Source organism: Xyrauchen texanus, chromosome 8 (assembly GCF_025860055.1).
Source record: "Xyrauchen texanus isolate HMW12.3.18 chromosome 8, RBS_HiC_50CHRs, whole genome shotgun sequence".
Taxonomy (NCBI): domain Eukaryota; kingdom Metazoa; phylum Chordata; class Actinopteri; order Cypriniformes; family Catostomidae; genus Xyrauchen; species Xyrauchen texanus.
Genome location: NC_068283.1, coordinates 10,289,261 through 10,310,690, shown reverse-complemented (window position 1 = coordinate 10,310,690; position 21,430 = coordinate 10,289,261). Strand labels below are relative to the sequence as shown.

Here is a 21,430-nt window from a genome sequence, read left to right as displayed (position 1 = left end):
AAATAATCAAACTGCTCCGTATATGAGCTCCATTGCTCAACATTTGGTCATATTGTCCAATTTGCCCCACTAGAGCAGACATTCTGTGTTATTTGAGTTTTTTTCACTCACTGTTTTGTAGCTCTCTCTTTTCTTTATCTGTTTTAATTTATCTGTTTTCTTTAATGATGTGCAGCTGTCTCGCTTAATGCACGATGACACTTTTTCCCCTTTTTTCTATTATTTTCCAGGTGTGATGAACTTTAAAAGTGCATGCATTCTGTTAGCTTAGCGATGCTAGCGCTAATCAATTGCATGCGATCAAAAAACTGTATTGGTGTCCCAGAAGAAATATGCAAGCTTTTGTCCTCGTCGCCAGTTTTGTTATGTTTTTCTGCGGTGACCGTGAACTCAGTGGCGATTTCTCAGGGCCAGCAAAGCCTTCTCTGCTGGCCTAACATACCAAATAAATAAAGATTTTTCATCCTTTCATTCTCAGTCACCTTTTTGCCTATCGCTTTCCACTCTTAATTAATCTACAAACAAATAGAGAAAAATGAAAAGTTTATCCAGTCAGAATTTATTCCTTGATGCTTACAAGCGAAGTGTGACAACTGTTTCACAAATCTCATGCCTGAAGCAGCGCGTGAGTCTGAGCTCCACCCCATCAGGCCTTCAGAATTTCCACAGAATCCCTCAACAGTGCAAGTGAATGAGCAACTAAAGTCAGATTGTCAAATTCATCAGATTGATTTCTTTGTTCTTGGTGGGTGTGCTCTCTAGGATATGTTCTGGTCAAGGCCTTCTAGCTGGCCTTGAGTGACGCAATCACGCTTTAAATAATTTGAAAGCGAAGAGCGCAATATCTTGCTGACGAGTAACCTGTCATCACTGCTTCAACACCATTTAGAAAGAGATCCGTATGGATTTAAAAACACAAGATGTTCTGCATGATTGTGTGATTACTTTATTTATTAAACAGGAAAAGAGGGCTGATCTTTACTTCAAGTTAATTGGTAAGTGCTTTTTGCATTGTTATAGCAACATCAGGAGTTTTCTAAGTATAATTTAGGCTGCTGGAGCTTTCAGTGATAGATCAAGTTTTGAAAAGTAGTGCTGCATTCCATTCAACTCGGAAAGTCAGATTTTACAACTTCCTACTAGGAAAGGTGCAATGCAATGCATCTTTAAATCAGAATTGCAACTTATAGGCTCATGCAGAAATTATCAACTTGCAGAGATGCAGGGGCATGATGTCACACAAACATGTCCACACTCAGGGACATATAAAAAAAGTGAAATAAACATTCACTTTATTAATATCGATAAAAGAGTTTGTTTCCACATTACATGATATTAAATCTTGTTTAACAAACGCCTGCAGATACAGGTGTATAAAACATTATAATCTCTTTTGATAATCGTACACCTAAAGCACAAATGCTAGCACTGTAGCATTGTGGTTGCTTGTGTAACGTTAGTAGGGGGAGGCAGACGAGGAGTGCGGATCTAAGTGCGGGTTTTATTTATAAAGGTGAAAACAAGACAGACAGGAACAAAGGAAACATCCACGATGGGAAAAATGAAACAAAAACATCAAAGGGTACATGAACAGGGTAAACTGGGCTGAACATCGACATCCAACATCTACAAACAATGATCGACAGAGACTTAACAAACAACCAGGGTTTAAATACAGAGGGGTAATGAGGACTAAACGACAATCAGGTGAAGACAATGACAAAGTGATGGCAGTGATGAGGGCCGGGAATTGTGGGAATTGTAGTTCAAGACAATAGACTAGTGAAACACGGGGCAGACAACCTGGGATCGTGACATATCCCATAACTAAGGAGCGGATTCCAGACGCTCCTAAAAAAAAAAAAAATACCCAAAAAACAAAAACTAAATTGTCCAAGGAGTGAGGGGGGGGGGTGTGGGGGGGCAGGCAGACCAGGGAGGGCACAGAGGGCAAGCAGGCAGTCCACGGGGGCACAAGGTGCAGACAGGCAGTCCAAGGAGGCACAGAGGGCAGGCAGGCAGTCCATGGGGGCACAAGGGGCAGACAGGCAGTCCTCGGGGGCACAGACGGCAGGCAGGCAGTCCACGGGGGCACAAAGGGCAGACAGGCAGTCCAAGAAGGCCACAAGACGGGGACTGGGTCAGGTGGCCTGGGAGGCGGCCACAGGACAAGGACAGGTTCAGGAGGCCTGGGAGTCGGCCTGGGAGTTGGCCGCAGGGTAGGGTCAGGGTCTGGAGGCCTGGGAGTCGGCCACAGGACAGGTTCGGGAGGTCTGGGAGTTGGCCACAGGGCCACAGCCATAGGGAACTCTGAGGGCGGAGCCATGGTAGGCGGAGCCATGGAGGTTGCTGGTGGCAGAGCCATGGAGGGTGGAGCCGTGGAAGACTCTGGAGATGGAGCCATGGTAGGCGGAGCCGTGGGAGGCTCAGGAGACGAAGCTGAGGGAGGCTCAAGAGGCGTAGCCGTGGTTGGCGGAGTCTCCAGAGTCTTCCCTGGAAGGCTCTGGAGGCGGAGCCCTGGGAGGCTCGAGAGGAGAAGCCCTGGGAGGCTCTGGGATTGAAGCCGTGGAAGGCTTGAGGGGCGGAGCCGAGGAAGGCTCGAAAGGCGGAGCCCTGGGAGGCTCGAGAGGTGGAGCCCTGGAAGGCTCAGGAGGCGGAGCCCTGGGAGGCTCGGGAGGCTGAGCTCTGGGAGGCGGAGCCCTGGGAGGCTCGGGAGGCGGAGCTCTGGGAGGCGGAGCCCTGGGAGGCTCTGGCTCTGGGACGGACGAGGCTACTGGTGCTGGCTCTGGGACGGTCGAGGCTACTGGCGCTGGCTCACTGATGTTCGAGGCTACAGGCGCTGGCTCACTGACGTTCAAGGCTACAGGCGCTGGCTCATTGACGTTCGAGGCTACAGGCACTGGCTCACTGACGTTCGAGGCTGCAGGCACTGATTTGTTGGCCATGGTATGCGTGAGCTCTGGTTCGCTGGACATAGAAGGCAGAGCCGTGGGAGGTTCTGGGGACGGAGCTGTGGAAGGCGGAGGCTGGAGAGTAGAAGCCTTTCCTCTTCTCCTCCTCCTCCGGGCGGACGAGGAGTGCGGATCTAAGTGCGGGTTTTATTTATAAAGGTGAAAACAAGACAGACAGGAACAAAGGAAACATCCACGATGGGAAAAATGAAACAAAAACATGAAAACATCAAAGGGTACATGAACAGGGTAAACTGGGCTGAACATCGACATCCAACATCTAGAAACAACGATCGACAGAGACTGAACAAACAACCAGGGTTTAAATATAGAGGGGTAATGAGGACTAAACGACAATCCGGTGAAGACAATGACAAAGTGCTGGCAGTGATGAGGGCCGGGAATTGTGGGAATTGTTGTTCAAGACAATAGACTAGTGAAACACGGGGCAGACAGCCGGGGATCGTGACAGCTAAAAGACATCTCTAATGAGAGCCAAACCCCTGCTAAGCTAACGGGAGCGTTGCAGTTCTGAATATTGTGGAATGGAATGCATTTATGGTCGGAGATATCAAGTAGGAATATTCCACATCCAACTTGAATGGAACGCAGCATAACCGTGTACCTTGACGAAACAAAATGTATTGCAAGCAACATTTAAATCGCAAATATTATTAGATAGATTTTTCCAGGTATTATAGACCTCCTTGGTAGATTCATATGAAAAATTATGATTTTTGTATGTCTGTTCGGGAGACATTCATTTTACACAACAGTCATGCTGCAGTTAAAATTAGGCTTGCTTGTGCATTAAGTGTCGTTTCAAGTTTGTGGCTTTCGTGAGAGGATGTGTTTTTAAAATGTCAATTGGAATTACTAGTTAGCAGCAACATAATGTATGATGCCCAAAAGCATAGGGTGTCTTATTCATTGTGAAACTGTGTTTTCTTACTGGCATGAATCACACTGAAGACCTAGACATTAAATGCAAGGCCCGCCACTGATTTCAAAACATGTCAAAACAAGACTATGGATATTTTCCATATGTTCAGTGTTCACCTACAAACTGCAAACACACACATCAGTGGTTAAAACCAAGTGTTGTTTCATGTAACCTGACTTTTGACTAATGGCACAAAGTGTGGTCCACATTGCCCACTTTGACAGGAAAAGACAACCACAGTTTGTTTTGTTTTTATGTGTTGTTTAGGGATGGGTGTGACTGAAAACGATATACCACAATAATAAACCACCATGGAAAAAATAAATACATACAGTAACATTATCAGTCCGCGATCACAGGAATCATCAAAGAGATTAACGAAAATTCTGCCCATTCAAAAGTACTATGTCCCGATTATTTCACAGACATAACTCCAAAAACAAAGTTTAGTTCTGCTTATCTGAGACCCCGTTTCCACCTGGTATTAAGATGCATCTTGGGTGATCCGATCACATGTGGTCAGGTGAGACACATTGCTGTTTACACCTGGTCATTTAAATGTGTCTTCTGTGACCACTTGCGATCGGAAATTGGAGGGGAGGGTCTCTGATTTCATGATGATATACATCAATCACTATGTCAGTGTTCCTGCATGATAATAAACTGCAACAAATTCAGAAAAGACAAAGAAAGCGTGACAAGAACGGCACGCATTTTCTCCCTGATGCAGCTGAAATTGAATCTAAGCACAAAATCAACATTTCGAGCAGAATTGTTCGTTATTTTAGTGGATTAGTGGTATTACCCTGAGCTGCAGATGTTCATGCTTCTCATAAGTGTCCCTGCGTATTGATATCAGACATACTGAAGATCTGGGAAGTTCTCATGCTTGTGTGTATCCACTTTTTGTACATTTTCGGACAGCTATTTCTTAGTCGCTCGTAACCGGCAAAGTTTATGCTCTTGTTTTAGCGCAGTGGTTGACTGCAAGGTGAGGGGAGGCGCTTTGCTGCTGCGGGACACATAAATGACAGATAAGCATTTACACCTCAAATGTGAGAAACACATTTTCACATTGAATAAGACACACTATGCTTTTGGGCATCATACATTATGTTGCAGCTAACTAGTAATACCAACTGACATTTTAAAAAGAAGTCCAGAACTTGAAATGACACTTAATGCTCAAGCAAGCCTAATTTTAACTGCAGCATGACTGTTTGTGAAATGAACGTCTCCCGAACAGACATTCATTTAAATGTTTCTTGCAATACATTTAGTTTCATCAAGATACACGGTTATGCTGCGTTCCATTCAAGTTGGATTTGGGATATTCCTACTTGATATCTCCGACCATAAATGCATTCCATTCCCCGATATTCAGAACTGCAACACTCCCGTTAGCTTAGCAGGGGTTTGACTCTCATTAGAGATGTCTCCTAGCAACCCAGCTTATAAACAATGCTACAGTGCTAGAATTTGTGCTTCAGGTGTACGATTATCAAAAGAGATTATAATGTTTTATGCACCTGTATCTGCAGGCGTTTGTTAAACAAGCTTTAATATCATGTAGATGTAAATAGTATCTGCCATTGGGGTACTTATAGCATCTAAAACTATTTACACTTAGTGCAAATAGCATCTGCCTTTTAGATTTCATCCAAGGAGTCCTGCAACAGATAGTATGGCCCCCACAGAGCCACAATTTGATGTAAATAGCCTATATATAATTTGTTGAAATGTCAATTGATAAAGGATGGAAATTGTGTAGGGGATGTTTTGGTCAGTCATAGACACACGCTATCATGTAAGCCACAAGCTAATTTCCCACCTCGCATCCCCAACACATTTCAGGTGTTTTTCTGCAAGGCCTGAACTTCCTCTGGTGAGGCAAAGGGCACACCCACACAAGTGACCAGTGCCCTATATCACCCACTGCAGCATTACGTTACGTTTGATACGTGCCTTCACGTCTGTTTCAGTTCCTCTTTGCCAAATATGCCATGTACGACTACAACGGTTCCTCTTTTGTTTTTCTTTTCACTGATTTATCATCTCACTCAAGGTTCTGAAAGGTTAAACTGGGGAAAATCTCTTGTGGTTTTGGAAAGTGTTGATATTTAATCTTTCGCTTGTTGTGGCTTGTTGTTTTCTTGCAGGTGTTTATTCTAAAGCATTTTGCCTAGCCTGATGACAGATAGCAAGAGTAATTTGCTCTAGTTACAAAGTTTTCACAGGTAAACAACAGGTCAAAATATATAGAGTACATGGCAGTAAAGATGGCAGTATGCATCATATGGTTCTGAAATGTTTCTGCTTTTGAATTGTGCATTGGATTTATGTTTGTTTGTTTGTTTGTTTGTTGGCAATACTTCCAAATAAAAAAGAAAAAACTGCAGGAGATTATAACTTGATATCTGCATTTTGATCTTTATGTCAATGAGGTCAGGATTTGTTCCCCTTTACTATTTCACCATCTTGTTCTTTTATTGCTCTTTACATATTTTACACACACTACATGGCCAAAAGTATGTGCACACCCCTTCATTTTAATATGTTTGGCTAGGCTCATTAATTAAAACATTGAACATAGAAGGACATTCTAGGCTAGATAGTTTGTTTCAAACTTTGTGGCAACAGTCTGGAGAAGTCTGTCATGGAAATTCTCCACCTGGAAGTCACATGAGTGAGAGTTCCAAACACACATAGGACAAAGTGCAGTCTTTTCCTCAGTGCTTTATTCGTAGCACCCGGCCGGGGGGGAAAGCTCCTGTGTCTTCTCCCCAAAAACACACACATGGCAGGCTTATACAGTGCATCCGGAATCCACTGATCATCCTTGAGATATTTCTACAACTTGATTGGAGTCCACCTGTGGTAAATTCTGTTGATTGGACAGGATTTGGAAAGGCACACGCCTGTCTATATGAGGTCCCACAGTTAACAGTGCATGTCAGAGCACTAACCAAGCCATGAATTCCAAGGAATTGTCTGTACATTTAGACAGCTTGATCTTATGCTCTTCGCTCATGAGTTACGTACATCACTTAAAGCGTGATTGCGTCACTCAAGGCCAGCTAGAAGGCCTGGACCAGAACATCTCTTAAAGATCACACCCACCAAGAACAAATAAATCAATCTGATTGGCTGATGAATGTGACAATCTGACTTTAGTTGCTCATTCACTTGCACTGTTGAGAGATTCTGTGGAAATTCTGAAGGCCTGATGGGGTGGAGCTCAGACTCACGCGCTGCTTCAGGCATGCGACTTGTGAAAACGTTGTCACACTTCGCTTGTAAGCATCAAGGAATCAATTCTGACAGGATAAACTTTTCATTTTTCTCTATTTGTTTGTAGATTAATTAAGAGTGGAAAGCGATTAAAAATACATAGGCAAAAAGGTGACAGAGAATGAAAGGATGAAAAACATTCATTTATTTGGAGTGGTGGTGGTGTAGTGGTCTAAACCACAGTACTGGTAAACTGGTAATCAGAAGGTTGCTGGTTCGATCCCCACAGCCACCATCATTGTGTCCTTGAGCAAGGCACTTAACTCCAGGTTGCTCCGGGGAAATTGTTCCTGTAATAAGTGCACTGTAAGTCGCTTTGGATAAAAGCGTCTGCCAAATGCATAAATGTAAATGTAAATGTCAAATTTATTTGGCATGTTAGGCCAGCAGAGAAGACTTTTCCTGCTCTGAGAATTCACCACTGGAGAATGGCAAATTCCAGCCGGAACCAGCCAAACATCACTTCATTCTATTATTCAAACCTCAGAGGATGAACTGATGCCAACTCCAACCATAAGACATGGAATACTTAATATGCCACTGCCTGAACCTTGGACTTAGGATAGACCTCACCGAAATTTCTATCCGGTTAAACTGCTATACACCTGACTGCATCACCTCAGTCTAATGATGGACTACACTCTTGAAATTTAATACATCGACCATCAATTAATTGCCAACAAAAGCCTTCATCAGCCGACTAACAAAGGACAATTCATCAATTTGAACTTCTGCAGTTAATCCAGGATGAACTTCAAAGACATTGTTCATTAATCTTACAGTTCTTACGAATTCTGTTTAAACAATGACCCTAAACACTTACTTAGTTTAATCATTTTAAACCATGACTTGCACTATAAATAAGTATAATATTGGCATTATATTCGTGATGTTAGTCAGAGGGGAACTGGCCCCCACAGTGTGTCTGGTTTCTCCCATTGTTATTTTTCTCCATTAACCAACATCTTATGGAGTTTTGTGTTCCTTGCCACAGTCACCTTCAGCTTGCTCACTGGGGTTATAAATACAATTAATAATAAATTACTTATTTTTATACACACATCATAATCATATTTAATCAAACTGCACAATGATGACTCTTTTTTTTTTCTCTCTCTCCCCAATTTGGAATGCCTAAATCCCAATTTGATTTGGTCCTCATGGTGACATAGTGACTCGCCTCAATCCGGGTGGCAGAGGACAAATCTCAGTGGCCTCCGCATCAGAGACTGTCAAGTTTATCACATGGCTTGTTGGGCTTGTTTCCGTGGAGACATAGCACTTGAGGAGGCTTCATGCTATTCTCCACGCCCAACTCACCACAGGCCCCACCAACAGCGAACCACATTGTCGTGACCACAAGGAGGTTATCACATGTGACTCTCTCCAATTTTGGTTGCTTAGGAGACCTGGCTGGAGTCACCCAGCATGCCCTGGATTTGAACTCGTGACTCCAGGGGTGTTAATCATCGTCTTTACTCACAATGATGACTCTAAGACTTTATAGATATTTCGAGATATTATTCGATTTTCTGTAAAGCTGCTTTGAAACTATGTGTGTTGTATAAGGCACTATAAAACTGAAAATAACTTGACTACACTGGCCCTTTTCAGTGCCAGCACAACAGTGACCCTGTGCATAAGTGAGGTCAATAAAGAAATGGTTTACTGGAACCCACTGATGAATTGCAATGCAGATTGTGAGCCGATCACACAAAATCAGTATCTGACAACTATGATGCTATCAGAATAGGAGCTAGTCCCAGCAGTCTTATTTCAATGTTTTGTAGACTGGAAGCTGTATGACCAACTCCTTTGTAATGCACATGGTTTTTTAATTAAATGTTCAAAACAACCACAAATGGCAGTGTTATGGTGTCTTTTGGTGGAAATTGAAGGTTCTGAAACACATCTGAAATTCTGTAGAATTTCCAACGGTGCACATGTGGATACCATATTTCACCCCAGACATTTCACACCAACATGATCGGAAGGGAAATCAATGAGTTCCTTCTGCATATTCATGTACCCTGAAATCAACCCTATACCATCACATTCACTTAAATAATAGTGACCGTGAATTGGTGATTGTAGGTGAGGGAGTGGAGTTAATCAAATATGCATTTTTATCTTGTTAAAATACCCGTGCATTTAAGGGTTAATATAAGTAGGAAGTGTATTTAGTAAGCAATTATAACATGTAAGCTAAAATGCTCATTATTTGGCAAGCACTGCATGACAGTTGGCCTTTTTTATTCATGTTATTATAACTGTATATCAATGATTTATGATGGATTTGTAAAAGACTTAGTCCTTAATGAACCCCTTTATAAACCTTTAACAAAGGGAACATGTTTAGTGTTATCATATATTTGCTGATTTGACACATATGTGATTCTTGTTCCTTCAATTCTGAGCATGTCACAGCATGCTCACTGTACAATCAATGGCAAGCATAGAGAAACCAATCCCAAGTGTGATGTGGTGTATCAAACGTGAATTTCTAGAGAAAAATTCCCAGCAACTTTGACAGTCTGACAGCTAGTAAGAGGGCCCGTCCCTCACCAAACGAGAGGTGTTTCATATAACCCATGCTTCAGGGGAAAGTACACTTTATCACTCCACTTGGACATCTGCTGTAAAACCCTGAACAGGAGCACAGCCACACACTCACACTCAGACGCAACCCAGCAGACAGGAAGCTTAACACATTCTGAGGTTTCTATACGGGCCAACCAGAATTAGAGGGGAGGGAAGCAGTTCTTCCCTTCTGAACTCGCCAGTGTTTTCGACTCAGTCAGCTCACTCCTCTCTCGTGGCTGTTGGACATGATGTCTCTCTCTACTGAGTATTGCAAAGAAAAAACAGAAGGCAGGGATGGTGTTGCCTTGGCCCAGCAGAGGAGGCTTATCTGGGGCTTCCTCGTATGGTCCACCCTGCTTACTATTGGTGTGGCTGCTTCAATAACTGTCCAGATCATTCATGGAGCACCAGCTCAGGTACAGTCACAGGTATGGTTGAGATTTACTTCTTTATGATCTAAGATAATGTTCTGCCATTGAGATGAGATAAAGACAGTGTGTATGTAATCTGTGAACATACACTTTAAGTCAATTGTTTGGACATGCATCATTCTTTTTTATTGCTATTTTTCTTCGTCATGTGGTCCAACTCATACCGGCGACAAAACGTTTAGCATTTAAGCATAAAGCTAAAGATCAAAAGGTTTATTTTAAATCAGGAGAAATATAAATTCAATCAAATATGTCCAAACTTTCACTGGTTGTGTATTGTGTAAAGTTAATTGGATTAAGTATTGTGTCATTGAAGTGACCCCAAGATCACTGTCATGTGTGCTGAGTACTAAATACTGTAGATTGCATATATCTCATAATCAGCATGACTGACACACATTTGTTTACGCATCAGATATTGTACCCAGTATTGGTGGGATACAGACAGACTACAGAGGGTTGATGACTCAGGACCACAGCTGGTGGGAAACGCTTAAGTGTGTGATCACAACAAATGATATTATATATTATGTATGAATGTTGTTGCATTAGGGAATCCAAGTGGCATCTGCAAAGAAATGTTGTTTACAGAAATGTTCTCAGAAATAACATCTGAGCCATTTTTGCAATTACTTCAATACAGCAGTAACCTACTGGTCCCAGTGTTATGTTTAGTGGAAGCATGCATGGCAATCATACAATTTTTAGTATGGATAAAGTGTCCAAATAATTTCTGTTGACCTGCAATAAGGTGGTGTGAATAAGAATTGGTATACTGTATGTAAAAAGCTCATTTGGTGCTTGTGTGGGAACTCAGTATCTGTATCCCATATCAATTTGTTAATTTCCATCTCTTTTCAGCAATGTAGTGTAATCTGACTTTTGCCAAAGATGCACTTTTTGTCTGAGCAGTGAGTGCATCATACACATGGAAGGACGTATTAGTCATGATGGCATGCCGATAGGAAAGTGTTATGTGTCAAGACTGACTCCAGTTAAAGATGTGGGATTACTCACCGTTTTTGTGTGGTTGTGGTCACGCAATACTTGTTGTTTCACAGCTTTACTAGGTTTCATCAGATTTGGTATGCTTTAGCAAAATGACATAGCAAGTGCAGGGATATGTCTCAATGTATGTGGATTCAAAGTTTGACAAAGATGCTTTGATGGCCTAGAGTAGTGGATGAACATGTCAGAACATGTTTAGCCCAAGAGTGAGAACCAGTGAAAGAAGAAATCAAGATCTGCTTCTTACGCAATTTCATCACTGACATCACTTTTGCATCATCATTTTGCCATGTGTTTTGAAACTCAGCTACTAGTATTGTTCTGCAACTCTAGTTTGAGTCAGAAACGTGAAGAATTATTTCCACTTTCGGGTCATTTTTAGGTTTTGGTGGAAGAGTAGTACCTCATTGTGTTCAAGTTTTCTGGTGGTTTCATTCAAAAGTAACACCTATAAGATATGAGAAGCAGAGGTTGATGTTTGAAAACGAAATTGGTTAGGTTCTGAAACCATACTTTCTCCTGAAAGTTACTCTTTTTTTTTCTTCTTCTACTTGTTCTTTTTCACACACACAGAGAAAAGGTTAAAGTGTATCAGACTGGTGAAGACAAAACAGTAACCACAGAACAAGACATTATGACATCATTGTCCCCACTGAGGGGAAATGCCACTCTGCCCTCTCCATCCTGATGATGTTTGTCATTCTGTTTCTCTGTCATCACAAGCACTGCAAGCTAAATTTAAGATTCGTATTTGAAACGTAAATAAATTAGCTAAAGGAAATGAAGTGCATCATCTATCTATCCTTTTTTTTCTCCTTCTGTCCATCCATCTGGCCATCCATATCTGTCTCTCTATGATTTAAAACCCTATATAGATCTGTTTAGATCTCTGTGAAGTATTCAAGTAGACATGTAGCTTTCAAGTCTTTTGAAACTTCTTTAAACTTTCATTCAAGCATTTGTCAAGACTCGACAGTCATTAACACTCAAACAGACTGTCTTTTGCGAGCGTTGCATTTGTAATTTTCTTTAGCATTTGAACTGTAATTAGAAAATGTGAGTTTGATTAAAAGCCTTGATGTTACCAACATTTTGTTTTATTATTATTATTATTTTCTGTCCCCACAGAAGACCGGAAACATCAGCGTCCACCAAAATGTCACAATTGCCAAAGCTCCTCCAAACAGTTTAGTGACATTTGAACCAAATTGTAAGTTGAACCTTTTAAACCAGTCAGCCTCACATGTTAAAGGAATATTCATGGTTCAATGCAAGTTAAGATCAGTTGGCAGCATTTGTGACATTATATTGATTGCCACAAAAATTAATTTTGACTCGTTCCTCCTTTTCTTTAAAAAAAGCAAAAATCTGGGTTACAGTGAGGCACTTACAATGGAAGTGAATGAGGGCCAATCTGTAAACGTTAAAATACGCTCTGTTTCAAATGTATAGCCCCAAGACCTACAATATGCATGTTAATGATTTTAGTGTGATAAAATCACTTACAAACCTTTTCTGTGCGAAGTTATAGACAACTACATTGCCATGACGACTGTAAAAAATTACGATTTAAACAAGTTTACAGCTCAAATAATACATTCATTTTAACAGAAGAATTAATGTAAGTGCTTTTATAAAATTATAAGCTTCACATTTCTGCTCATAAACCCTCAATATTTGGCCCCCATTCACTTCTATAGTAAGTGTCTTCCACTGTAACCTCCATTTTTGCTTTTTTTTAAAGAAGAGGGACGAGTCTAAATAAATGTTTGTGGTAATCAACATTATGACTCAAATGCTGTTGAATTAGTTTAACTTTTATTGAATCCAGAACATTCCTTTAATGTGCCTTTTGAATAGCTATAAATGTGATTATTTGAAACACAGTTGTTGGTAGATAACAGACTCAAGTTAAAAGCAAGTAAAGTTCAATATGCCCAGAGTGATATTTGTATTGCTCAGAGGTTACTCTTTCATTAGTGTCAATATATTTTAAAGTCCCGTCTTTGTCTTAGATGTTTTCCAGAAATCCCTTAGGAGAAATTATTTCATATTGATTGAAAACACTTAGACACTAAGTTTGAGACACTGCTGAGATCTCCATTGCTGAGAATGTCAGAAGGGATAAACAATAAGTTACTGTATTTGGGATCAGTGACAAATTTGAGAACTAAAATTGTCAGCTGGTTATTCTTGACAAATTGAGCATTTTTTTATTTGCCTTAACAGGGCTGTACAGTTGTCTATGCTAGGCAGGGCTGGACTGGGAAGAGAAAGTTCGCTGTACTTTTCTGCATATTGCGGCGCCATTTTGTGGTCCATTTCGCATAACGCAGCTGCTCAATTTAGCTTATCGCGGCACATTTTGCCCATTTCACGGCCGACCCACAGGCCCGCTCGGTTCTCCCGATGGCCAGTCCACCCCTGAACAGCCCCAAACTGCGTCGGCCTACCAGGAAAATGCCCTGTATGCCAGATTACCAGTCCAGCCCTGATGCTAGGATAGTATAACATCTAAAAACAAATGCCACATATCACCTTTAAAGTTCTATGTCTTATATTCTGTACAGTGAGGTTGTCTGTTCAATTAGAAATGTTTGTGTACAAGCATCATATAACCCAAGAATGACTTCCCTGTTGACCTTTCCACAGGTGATGACAGAGAAAAGGTGGCGAAACTCAGTTGGGAAACAAATTTACCGAGTTTCATCGAGGGCAAGGATCAGTTGGAGATTAAAGAGGATGGCCAATATTTCATATACCTGCAAGTTACACTCGAATCTGGGGAGCCGCAACAGAAATATACAGTGACAGTATATGACTCAAATGTAGTTATTTTAAAAGGTCATATCAATGAATTAACTCTCTCAACAGGCCTCATAGGTAAAGGGACATCTCTGAATAAAGGAAGCACTTTAAGTGTACACTGCACTCCTAAAGCCAAAATCCAAAACTCTGCCACTGAAACATACCTGGGTGTGATCAAACTGTGATCAGCATGAATCGAAGCCCTTTCGGATATAAGACTGTAACATATGAAATGGACAGATGACAGTATGAATGTGGACTCCCTTTCCAATATGCAGAGAAGCACAGGCCTGCTGGGTCTGAAGTACACTGGAGGGAGTATATGACATATTTTTTAACGATAAGGCATATATTTTATTTATTTCTTAAAGAGACATTTACAAAGCTGTATGCCTTTATAGCACTGTATTTAAGCTTTTCCCTACTCTGTGAACACAGTGTCCTGTGTCACTTTATGTGCGTCCCGAAAGCTAAGGCAGCTGACTCGCTGCCCATTCAGTCAATGATTTTGTGTATTAAGGTTCCTCATGAAGACAATGGTTTCGGACAGCCTTCTAAGGCACCATAATGACATGTCAAACGATCTACATCAAATTCAAAGGAGCTTTAGATATAACCAAAGAAATATCTAGTATCCACAATAACTAAGACAAAAAACTAGACATATGTAATCTGATGTACCGCTTTCAAGCACTCCTTTAGACAACATTTGTATTATGTCAACCAACCACAATAACGCAAGCTCAAGACTGTGGGATATCATATAGGCAGCGAAGGATACATCTATCCTGCCTTCAAAAACTGACCAGATGCAGGCATCTCAGTAAACAGGATGTGATGTAAATATTGGATTCAAACATGCTTTGATGCCTTACTACCTCCATATACTGCTTGCAAAGACAGCATTTTCCAGCTTTCGATTGCCGCCCACATGTGGAGCACGTTTGTTAGGTTTTAAATCAAATTTAGAGATCTGTAGATATACTGCTGTAAAGGCAAAGAAAATTATAATAATTTTGTCAAACTTTAGAGGACCTGTGTTTACTCTTGGATACCTGTCAACTTGGGAACTGACTTCATACATCCACTAAAAATCACCCTGACACCAGCTGGTTAGAAATAATTCCAGAAGTTCATAGAAAAGGTTGAATATAATTTGTTTGTGCAGTATTTTATTATCTAATGCAATGAAATGCACACATTGTTAAGTGTGGCTTAAGTGTCCACTGTAAATAAATGTTTGTCATTTTAACAGAAAATAAATGTTGGAAGTATTTAATCTTTAATTGGTTAACTGTGTTATCTTACCATGTACAGTGAAGAAACAAAATTATTTATCAAGATGTGTAATTTTACTGTAAAATATAATTAAAAAAAATAATTTTTGGAAGTAAAAAGGATGAATTATCTCATCATTTATGAAAATATGTGCTTTTATTGTCAAATATTTTTAGAATTATGTACTTTTCAAGAGTAAAAAATATGAGTAATTTTATTATTTTTGGTGAAAAACAGTAGAAATTCCCAGAAATGTTTTTTTTTTTAATGATTTATGTTGTTTAATGAGTATGTACATGGGATTCAATGTTCAGATTCGATCATGTTTATTCATGTTTATTGCATTATATATGTGTTTCTCTGATGGTGTTTTGTCTTTGTGTGGGTAACACGGTCTATACATGTGTATTAGCCATGATTAATGGATAAAACACATTTTTAGAAAGTCCTCATGGGGCCTTTGGTTTAATCACTTGTAATATTAAGGTTGTTATCAGTACTAAAATACAGATCGAGAAGTTGTTGGAATATAGGTCTGTTTTAACTGTATATCAGTTAATGATATTGTGGACAAATAAGGTTGTCAGAAATTATAAAATTTGAAATCTAGTTTAAAACTCATGTAATATTTGTGTCCATGTTGGTTTCACATATTTACCCAAAAATATCATATTTATTTTTTTATAATTAAAAAAAATGTCAAGTGATGTAACAAACTAGTAAAAGGTATTAAAATAATTTCCTTGCCTCTTGAATGCATTTACAATGATTAATGCATGTGCATGTATACCTGATTTATTACTAATAATTAAAAAAAAATAAAAACATGGTCTATAAGTTTGCTTTATGGTTTCTTGCTATAAACTGGCTGACTGCATATTGCACTACTTATGCCAACATACATTTTTCAACCATTTAATTATACATTATATAAATATACATTATATATAATATATAAATATATTCTTTCTGAATGGTTACCCCACTTAGATTTTTTTTTTTCTTTTTTTGCAATCAGACTTCCTACATTGTTTGAATAAACAGCTTAAACACTTTAATTTGTTATTGCTTATTTTTGTGATGACTCGTACACTCTGAGGATATTTCTGTATCAACAAGACATACAAGTTAAGACTTTCCATGAATGTGGGAGTGAGCGGGCAGAAACAAAACAACACATCAGTGAATCATTTCCATGAATCCATCACCAGAAATAGGCAATTAGCTTTGTGTTTCATCACTGACATGCTTATAATAGTCCTTTCATATTCAGTAAGCTTTTACCAAATGTAATCTTTATTAGTCACCAAAGGGAACCACCACTTTTTTCTTTGGGCCTTTTGTCATGACACAGATCTCCAGGATCTCGGATATTGCCATGAATCTGAGTTACTGTGATTTGTCATCACGTTTTAATGACTCAATAGCGAGACCACCTGGTCTGAATAGAAAGTGAAAGAATGCGTAAGCGCCTCTCTCTCACTATAACACTACTCAGCATGCTTTCGAGGAGCCCCTTATGACTCAGGACCACTGTTGCCACACACAGCCATCAGACTAAACTGCACAGATTCGTAGACCTGAATAGCAAAGTAAACATTTAGTTCACTGCACTTGTGTTATCAAGGCAAGGCCATGCCTCCTCAACAAGTGATAGGAATGTTTAATGACATGTCTGCTGACAAACCTATTCTTGTAATATAGATAAGTCATCAAAACCTTAAACAACACAAATAAAAGTATGGTAATTATGTAAAAAATTTTAAATCTTATATTTTAGCTTCTTGAAAGTAGCCATCCTTTGCCTAGCTCATGGGTTTTCAAACATTTTGGTGGCAAGGACCCACAAATATGATGGTCCTCTTACAAGGGACCCCTAAAACATAAAGGCAGCTATGCGCTTTGATGTATAAAGACCCATTTATACTGTGTGAGACAAATAGTATGTGTGATACTATACAGGCAAATATTTAATTTCCATTAAGTTTACAGCATATCTTTTTTTCTATTCATTTTAAATGTAATGTTAAAAGTGTAAGATGTATACGATTGTATAAGACAAACATTTTCAATTCAATATTTCTTTGTGTAGGCACATTTCACAACAGATATTGTTTAAAATAATCATGATTAATCTCATGATTTCTGACTAGTCATAGAAAACACAATGAAACAGTTCATGTCAATTTCAGAATAATTTTCCACTTTTGTATTTGTCTACAAAACTAATTTCAAGCATTTAAGCAAAAACCTTTAGAACAAAAGGTTTTTAAGATCATATGAACCATAAATTGAGACAGGGGTGTATTTACTTCTCATCAGACTGATCTCACAGTGAAATCGTAAACTGTAAGTTGACTTTTCTTTAGCTAAAAATCGGTCTGTGCAAATTCTAAATTCAAAACACTGCCCCTAGTGGCCAAAGCGGTAAGTGTTGTTCTGTATATGGGCACGTGTGAACTAAAAGTGTACAGCTCACACCAAAAGTGGCTACACCACCCACACCCCACAAACCAATCCTCAAACCTAAACCTTACCATCAGTCGAGTAAAAATTTAATGTTTGATAAAAAAAAATGCAACCTCCTAATCACACTCGTACTGATGATGCGAACGCGAGTACTTCCTGGCTTCAGCGCAGGAAACAAACCCGGGTCTCCTACGTCGCTGATGTAAAGCACTTCTGGTCGCACCAAAGGGACGGTGAACACACTGGAGCTGATGTAAAAATGTCTGGTAGGAGATGCCAGTGAGTCAGCATAATGTGCCCAATCCAACTGGTAGTGTATGAGGAGACTGACATAGATGGAAGAAAAAGTCATGTTCAATACAGTGAATGTTGAAAAGGCAATCTTCAAGTTAAAAGTGTCAGTCATTTAAAAGCCATTGACTGTTATTTTTTCTCTAAAAGGATTTTTTTTTTAAGTCATAGATAGCGAGACATTTTTTTAATTCAACTGGTTGCCAAAACATTGTGGAAAACCACACACCTATTTTTAGGAGTGCTGTTCTTTCCAATAGTAGTTTTTTTTGTTTTTTTTTTTCACAGAAATGAGTAACCATTTGGTAACAGTGGTTTTCCCCATGCTAAATCACTCTCACAGAGGCCCACTAAGCATAGTAATATTTGAGAAATACAGTTATGTTGTTATTTTACAGTTGTTTTTGAATATATATTTTATTTGAAGGCCATTTTTGCCCAAATGTTTTACTAGTAAAACATTTTGGAGATTAAATTCTTTCCAAGTAGAAAGGAGCTGCACTTATGTGACTAGAAAATAGCTGAATTAAACTGAATTATTACACGGCTTTCTGGAAAACTCCATTCAGATTTTTCAATGGAGCCATCTAGAGGTCAGACATTTCTCTGTAACAACCGCACATCCACGTTTCAGACTGCTCATCCCTGTATTGTGAGCCATCTTTCCTGCTTCTCGGATCACTGTGAGATCTCTAAAAATAAGAGAATACATTTTTTTGTAACTAAAATCAATGTTTCATATCCATTTATTTATTAATTTGGCAAATAGTCTTGTTATAAGCTGCACAATGAACAGTCAGATGTTTCTTTAAGTACAAAATAAACATCAACAGAATTCCCACGCAAACCGGAGGTGGAGTTCAGCCATTCACTGATTTTTTTTCTTTTTACATAATTACATAATTTCAATGCAAATCAATGTTTTATGTCCATGTATTTTTTTATTTGGTAAATCGCCCATGTAATAAGCGGGATAATGAACAATCAGCCGGTTCGGGCAAAATAAACCCCTTCAGGGTGGTACAAGAGTCCTCAGCTTCGTGCTCCTCCGCTTTATGTGAATATGTTAACTTCTTGGTTTCCATGGAACCAGAATCCTCTGAGGTTGCTTGAGCAACATGCAATCAGACGCGCCACAACACAAAGTAAACACATTTGAACTGATGCAAAAATGTCTGATGGGAGATGAAGCTTGTCAGTTACTCAACAGAATGGGGTCAATGTCATGGTTTTGTGTGACATTTCTCCCTAAATCGGAAAAGAAACATTATCCATCACCATCATATTAGAAATAGGTCCATGATGCTTATTTTACAGCCCACTCCATTCAGAATCAGCCATTTCCCACCTCCGCAGGATGAAGACAGCACAGAAGCAGAGAAGGGGCATTTCCGCTCGATCGATGACTGCGTCAGTGAAATGTAGGCCGCACTTGCTTCTGTGGCTGAGGGGAATCTAGTTTTACATGCAGTCATTTCGTTTCTTTCCAATCTCCCAATCTGTTTATGAGACCATAACTCTCTTTCAGTCTCTCCTTCCTTCCTTCCCTCCCTCCCTCTCTTTAATGCAGCCAAAAATGACATTGAAATGCTGTATGCTAATTTGATGCTCTTACAGCATTCTCTTCTCTTGATCTGAGGTGTAGAGAGAGAAACAGTTCAAGTTTTTAATTTTGTTTTAGTTGTATTTCATTTTCAATGTGTAGGAATACATTTCAATATGTTAGTTTTGACTGTATGATTGGCCTATTCGCTTGAGATTTTCAATGTTTTCTTGTTACAGTTCTATTAAAAGTAGTGTATTTGTCCCGCCGTCCTCGTCGCGGTATAAAAATAAATAAATATATAAAAAACGGTGTGTGAAAAACAAAAAAATTTTCGTGGCGATTTTTCTTTCATTGTTGCTAGTTTTGGCGTCAAGATAAGTTTCAGTTTTTCCAATTATGTTTTATTTTGATTGGGTGGGAAAAACAGTTTTTGGTACACATATTTTCATCATTTCGCCAGATCACTACACGAGGCGAAGAGAACTTGTAATTTTAGCTCCCATATTACAGCAGCAGGGGGCGCTATTTTACTTACTGATCCACACTGTAAACGGCAGCTCAAGGAGTTCCAACATAGCTGGAGAGAAACATGCATTAACATCCGATTTCAAGTATAGTATGACAGCCATCTTTGCTCGTGGGCATTCAGTTCTGGCAACAGAAGGTTTTAAGTCATTCACAGTCCCAACTCCCAAGCCCTTCTCTTCATTTAGTCAGAATACACAGCTATTTTGGGTGTCTGTCAAAATGGAGAAATATTACACCCACAGAATGGTGTTTTCATTGGAAGTAGCATCATTTCAGGTGTTAATCTTCAAAATGTGTTAAGCAGAATCTCTTCACTCATTTGAGAGCTATTGTATGGTGGAAATAAAGGTGTAACTTTCGTTTTCAACAACAACATAATGAATATGCAAATGTGAACATATAGTAGATATGCTCCCTCAAATGACACACACCAAGTCAATAGACAAACAAATGCACATACAACATAATCACACATGAAATGGCATGTTATTTCCAAATGTTCAAGTACCCTGAAATTAACCCCATTGCTGAATTCAAATTGTGATCAGTCTGCATACAGATAGATTTTTCTATTCAAAACAAACTTGTGAATCATAGTGTATGCATGAACACGAAATCACAAAACTCATAAAAAGCCAATAATGTATCCGGCCCATATGCTTTGTGCTGGTTGGAATCTTCCATGAAGCCTGTTAGAGTAGACTACAGATTCAGACATATCTGAGTCAGCGAAACTCATAAAGAAAGATACCTGTGCATGCAGGCAGCGCCCCCCACCACCACTTCCTCTGCAGTTTATCAACAAGTAACAGTTCTGCTAAGAATACACTGTGTGTGGGAGTTCCCAAAGAAAAGCTTTTTAGAATATGAAATGCAATTAAAAAGTACATACATTTTTGTGTTCGAAAATAAATAAATTTGTGATTCAAATGATAAACGGTGGCATGCGAGCATGTGTGTGTATCTGTGTGAAGAATTGAAAAATGTAGCATTTCTCCAAACTGACTTTAAACTTTACCAAAGATGTTTATATGTTTATTGTGGCACACCACACACTGATGTCATCCTACAAAAGCAAAAAGTAGCATCTTGAAAGACAAATGACTCGCACTTCACCTCACCAAAGAGGTTGGGGGGTAAGATGAGTCAGAAACAAATGTGTATTGTGAATAAAAAAATCATGCTTCATAAATCATGAATTCAAAAATGTAAGTGTCAGTCACTGTGGATGAGCAGAAAAGGTCAAACCACAGCATTGCACATCATCTCAAATAACTAAAAGGAAATGCAGCAACGCATGTTG

At 39.3% G+C, this 21,430-nt stretch overlaps 1 protein-coding gene across 2 annotated transcripts; it reads left to right on the top strand.

The window, feature by feature from the left end:
• Positions 1-9,998: 9,998 nt before the first annotated feature.
• tnfsf18 (TNF superfamily member 18) lies at positions 9,999-16,296 on the top strand. 2 transcript variants are annotated; one of them, XM_052132826.1, is made up of 3 exons: positions 9,999-10,184; positions 12,336-12,417; positions 13,860-16,296. In XM_052132826.1, exons 1-3 carry the CDS (start codon positions 10,014-10,016, stop codon positions 14,198-14,200), a joined length of 594 nt encoding a protein of 197 aa, XP_051988786.1. In that variant the 5' UTR covers positions 9,999-10,013; the 3' UTR covers positions 14,201-16,296. The 2 variants fall into 2 exon arrangements, with proteins under 2 accessions (XP_051988786.1, XP_051988785.1); XM_052132825.1 differs by having other exon boundaries at positions 9,999-10,196.
• Positions 16,297-21,430: the final 5,134 nt, after the last annotated feature.

What these genes read in the sequence shown, in the direction of transcription:
- tnfsf18 (XM_052132825.1), top strand. Translation starts at nt 10,014, where the DNA reads ATGATGTCTCTCTCTACTGAGTATTGCAAAGAAAAAACAGAAGGCAGG. An exon ending in CAGCTCAGGTACAGTCACAG is followed by an intron (nt 10,197 to 12,335) that starts GTATGGTTGAGA and finishes CTGTCCCCACAG; the next exon opens with AAGACCGGAAACATCAGCGT. An exon ending in AGTGACATTTGAACCAAATT is followed by an intron (nt 12,418 to 13,859) that starts GTAAGTTGAACC and finishes ACCTTTCCACAG; the next exon opens with GTGATGACAGAGAAAAGGTG.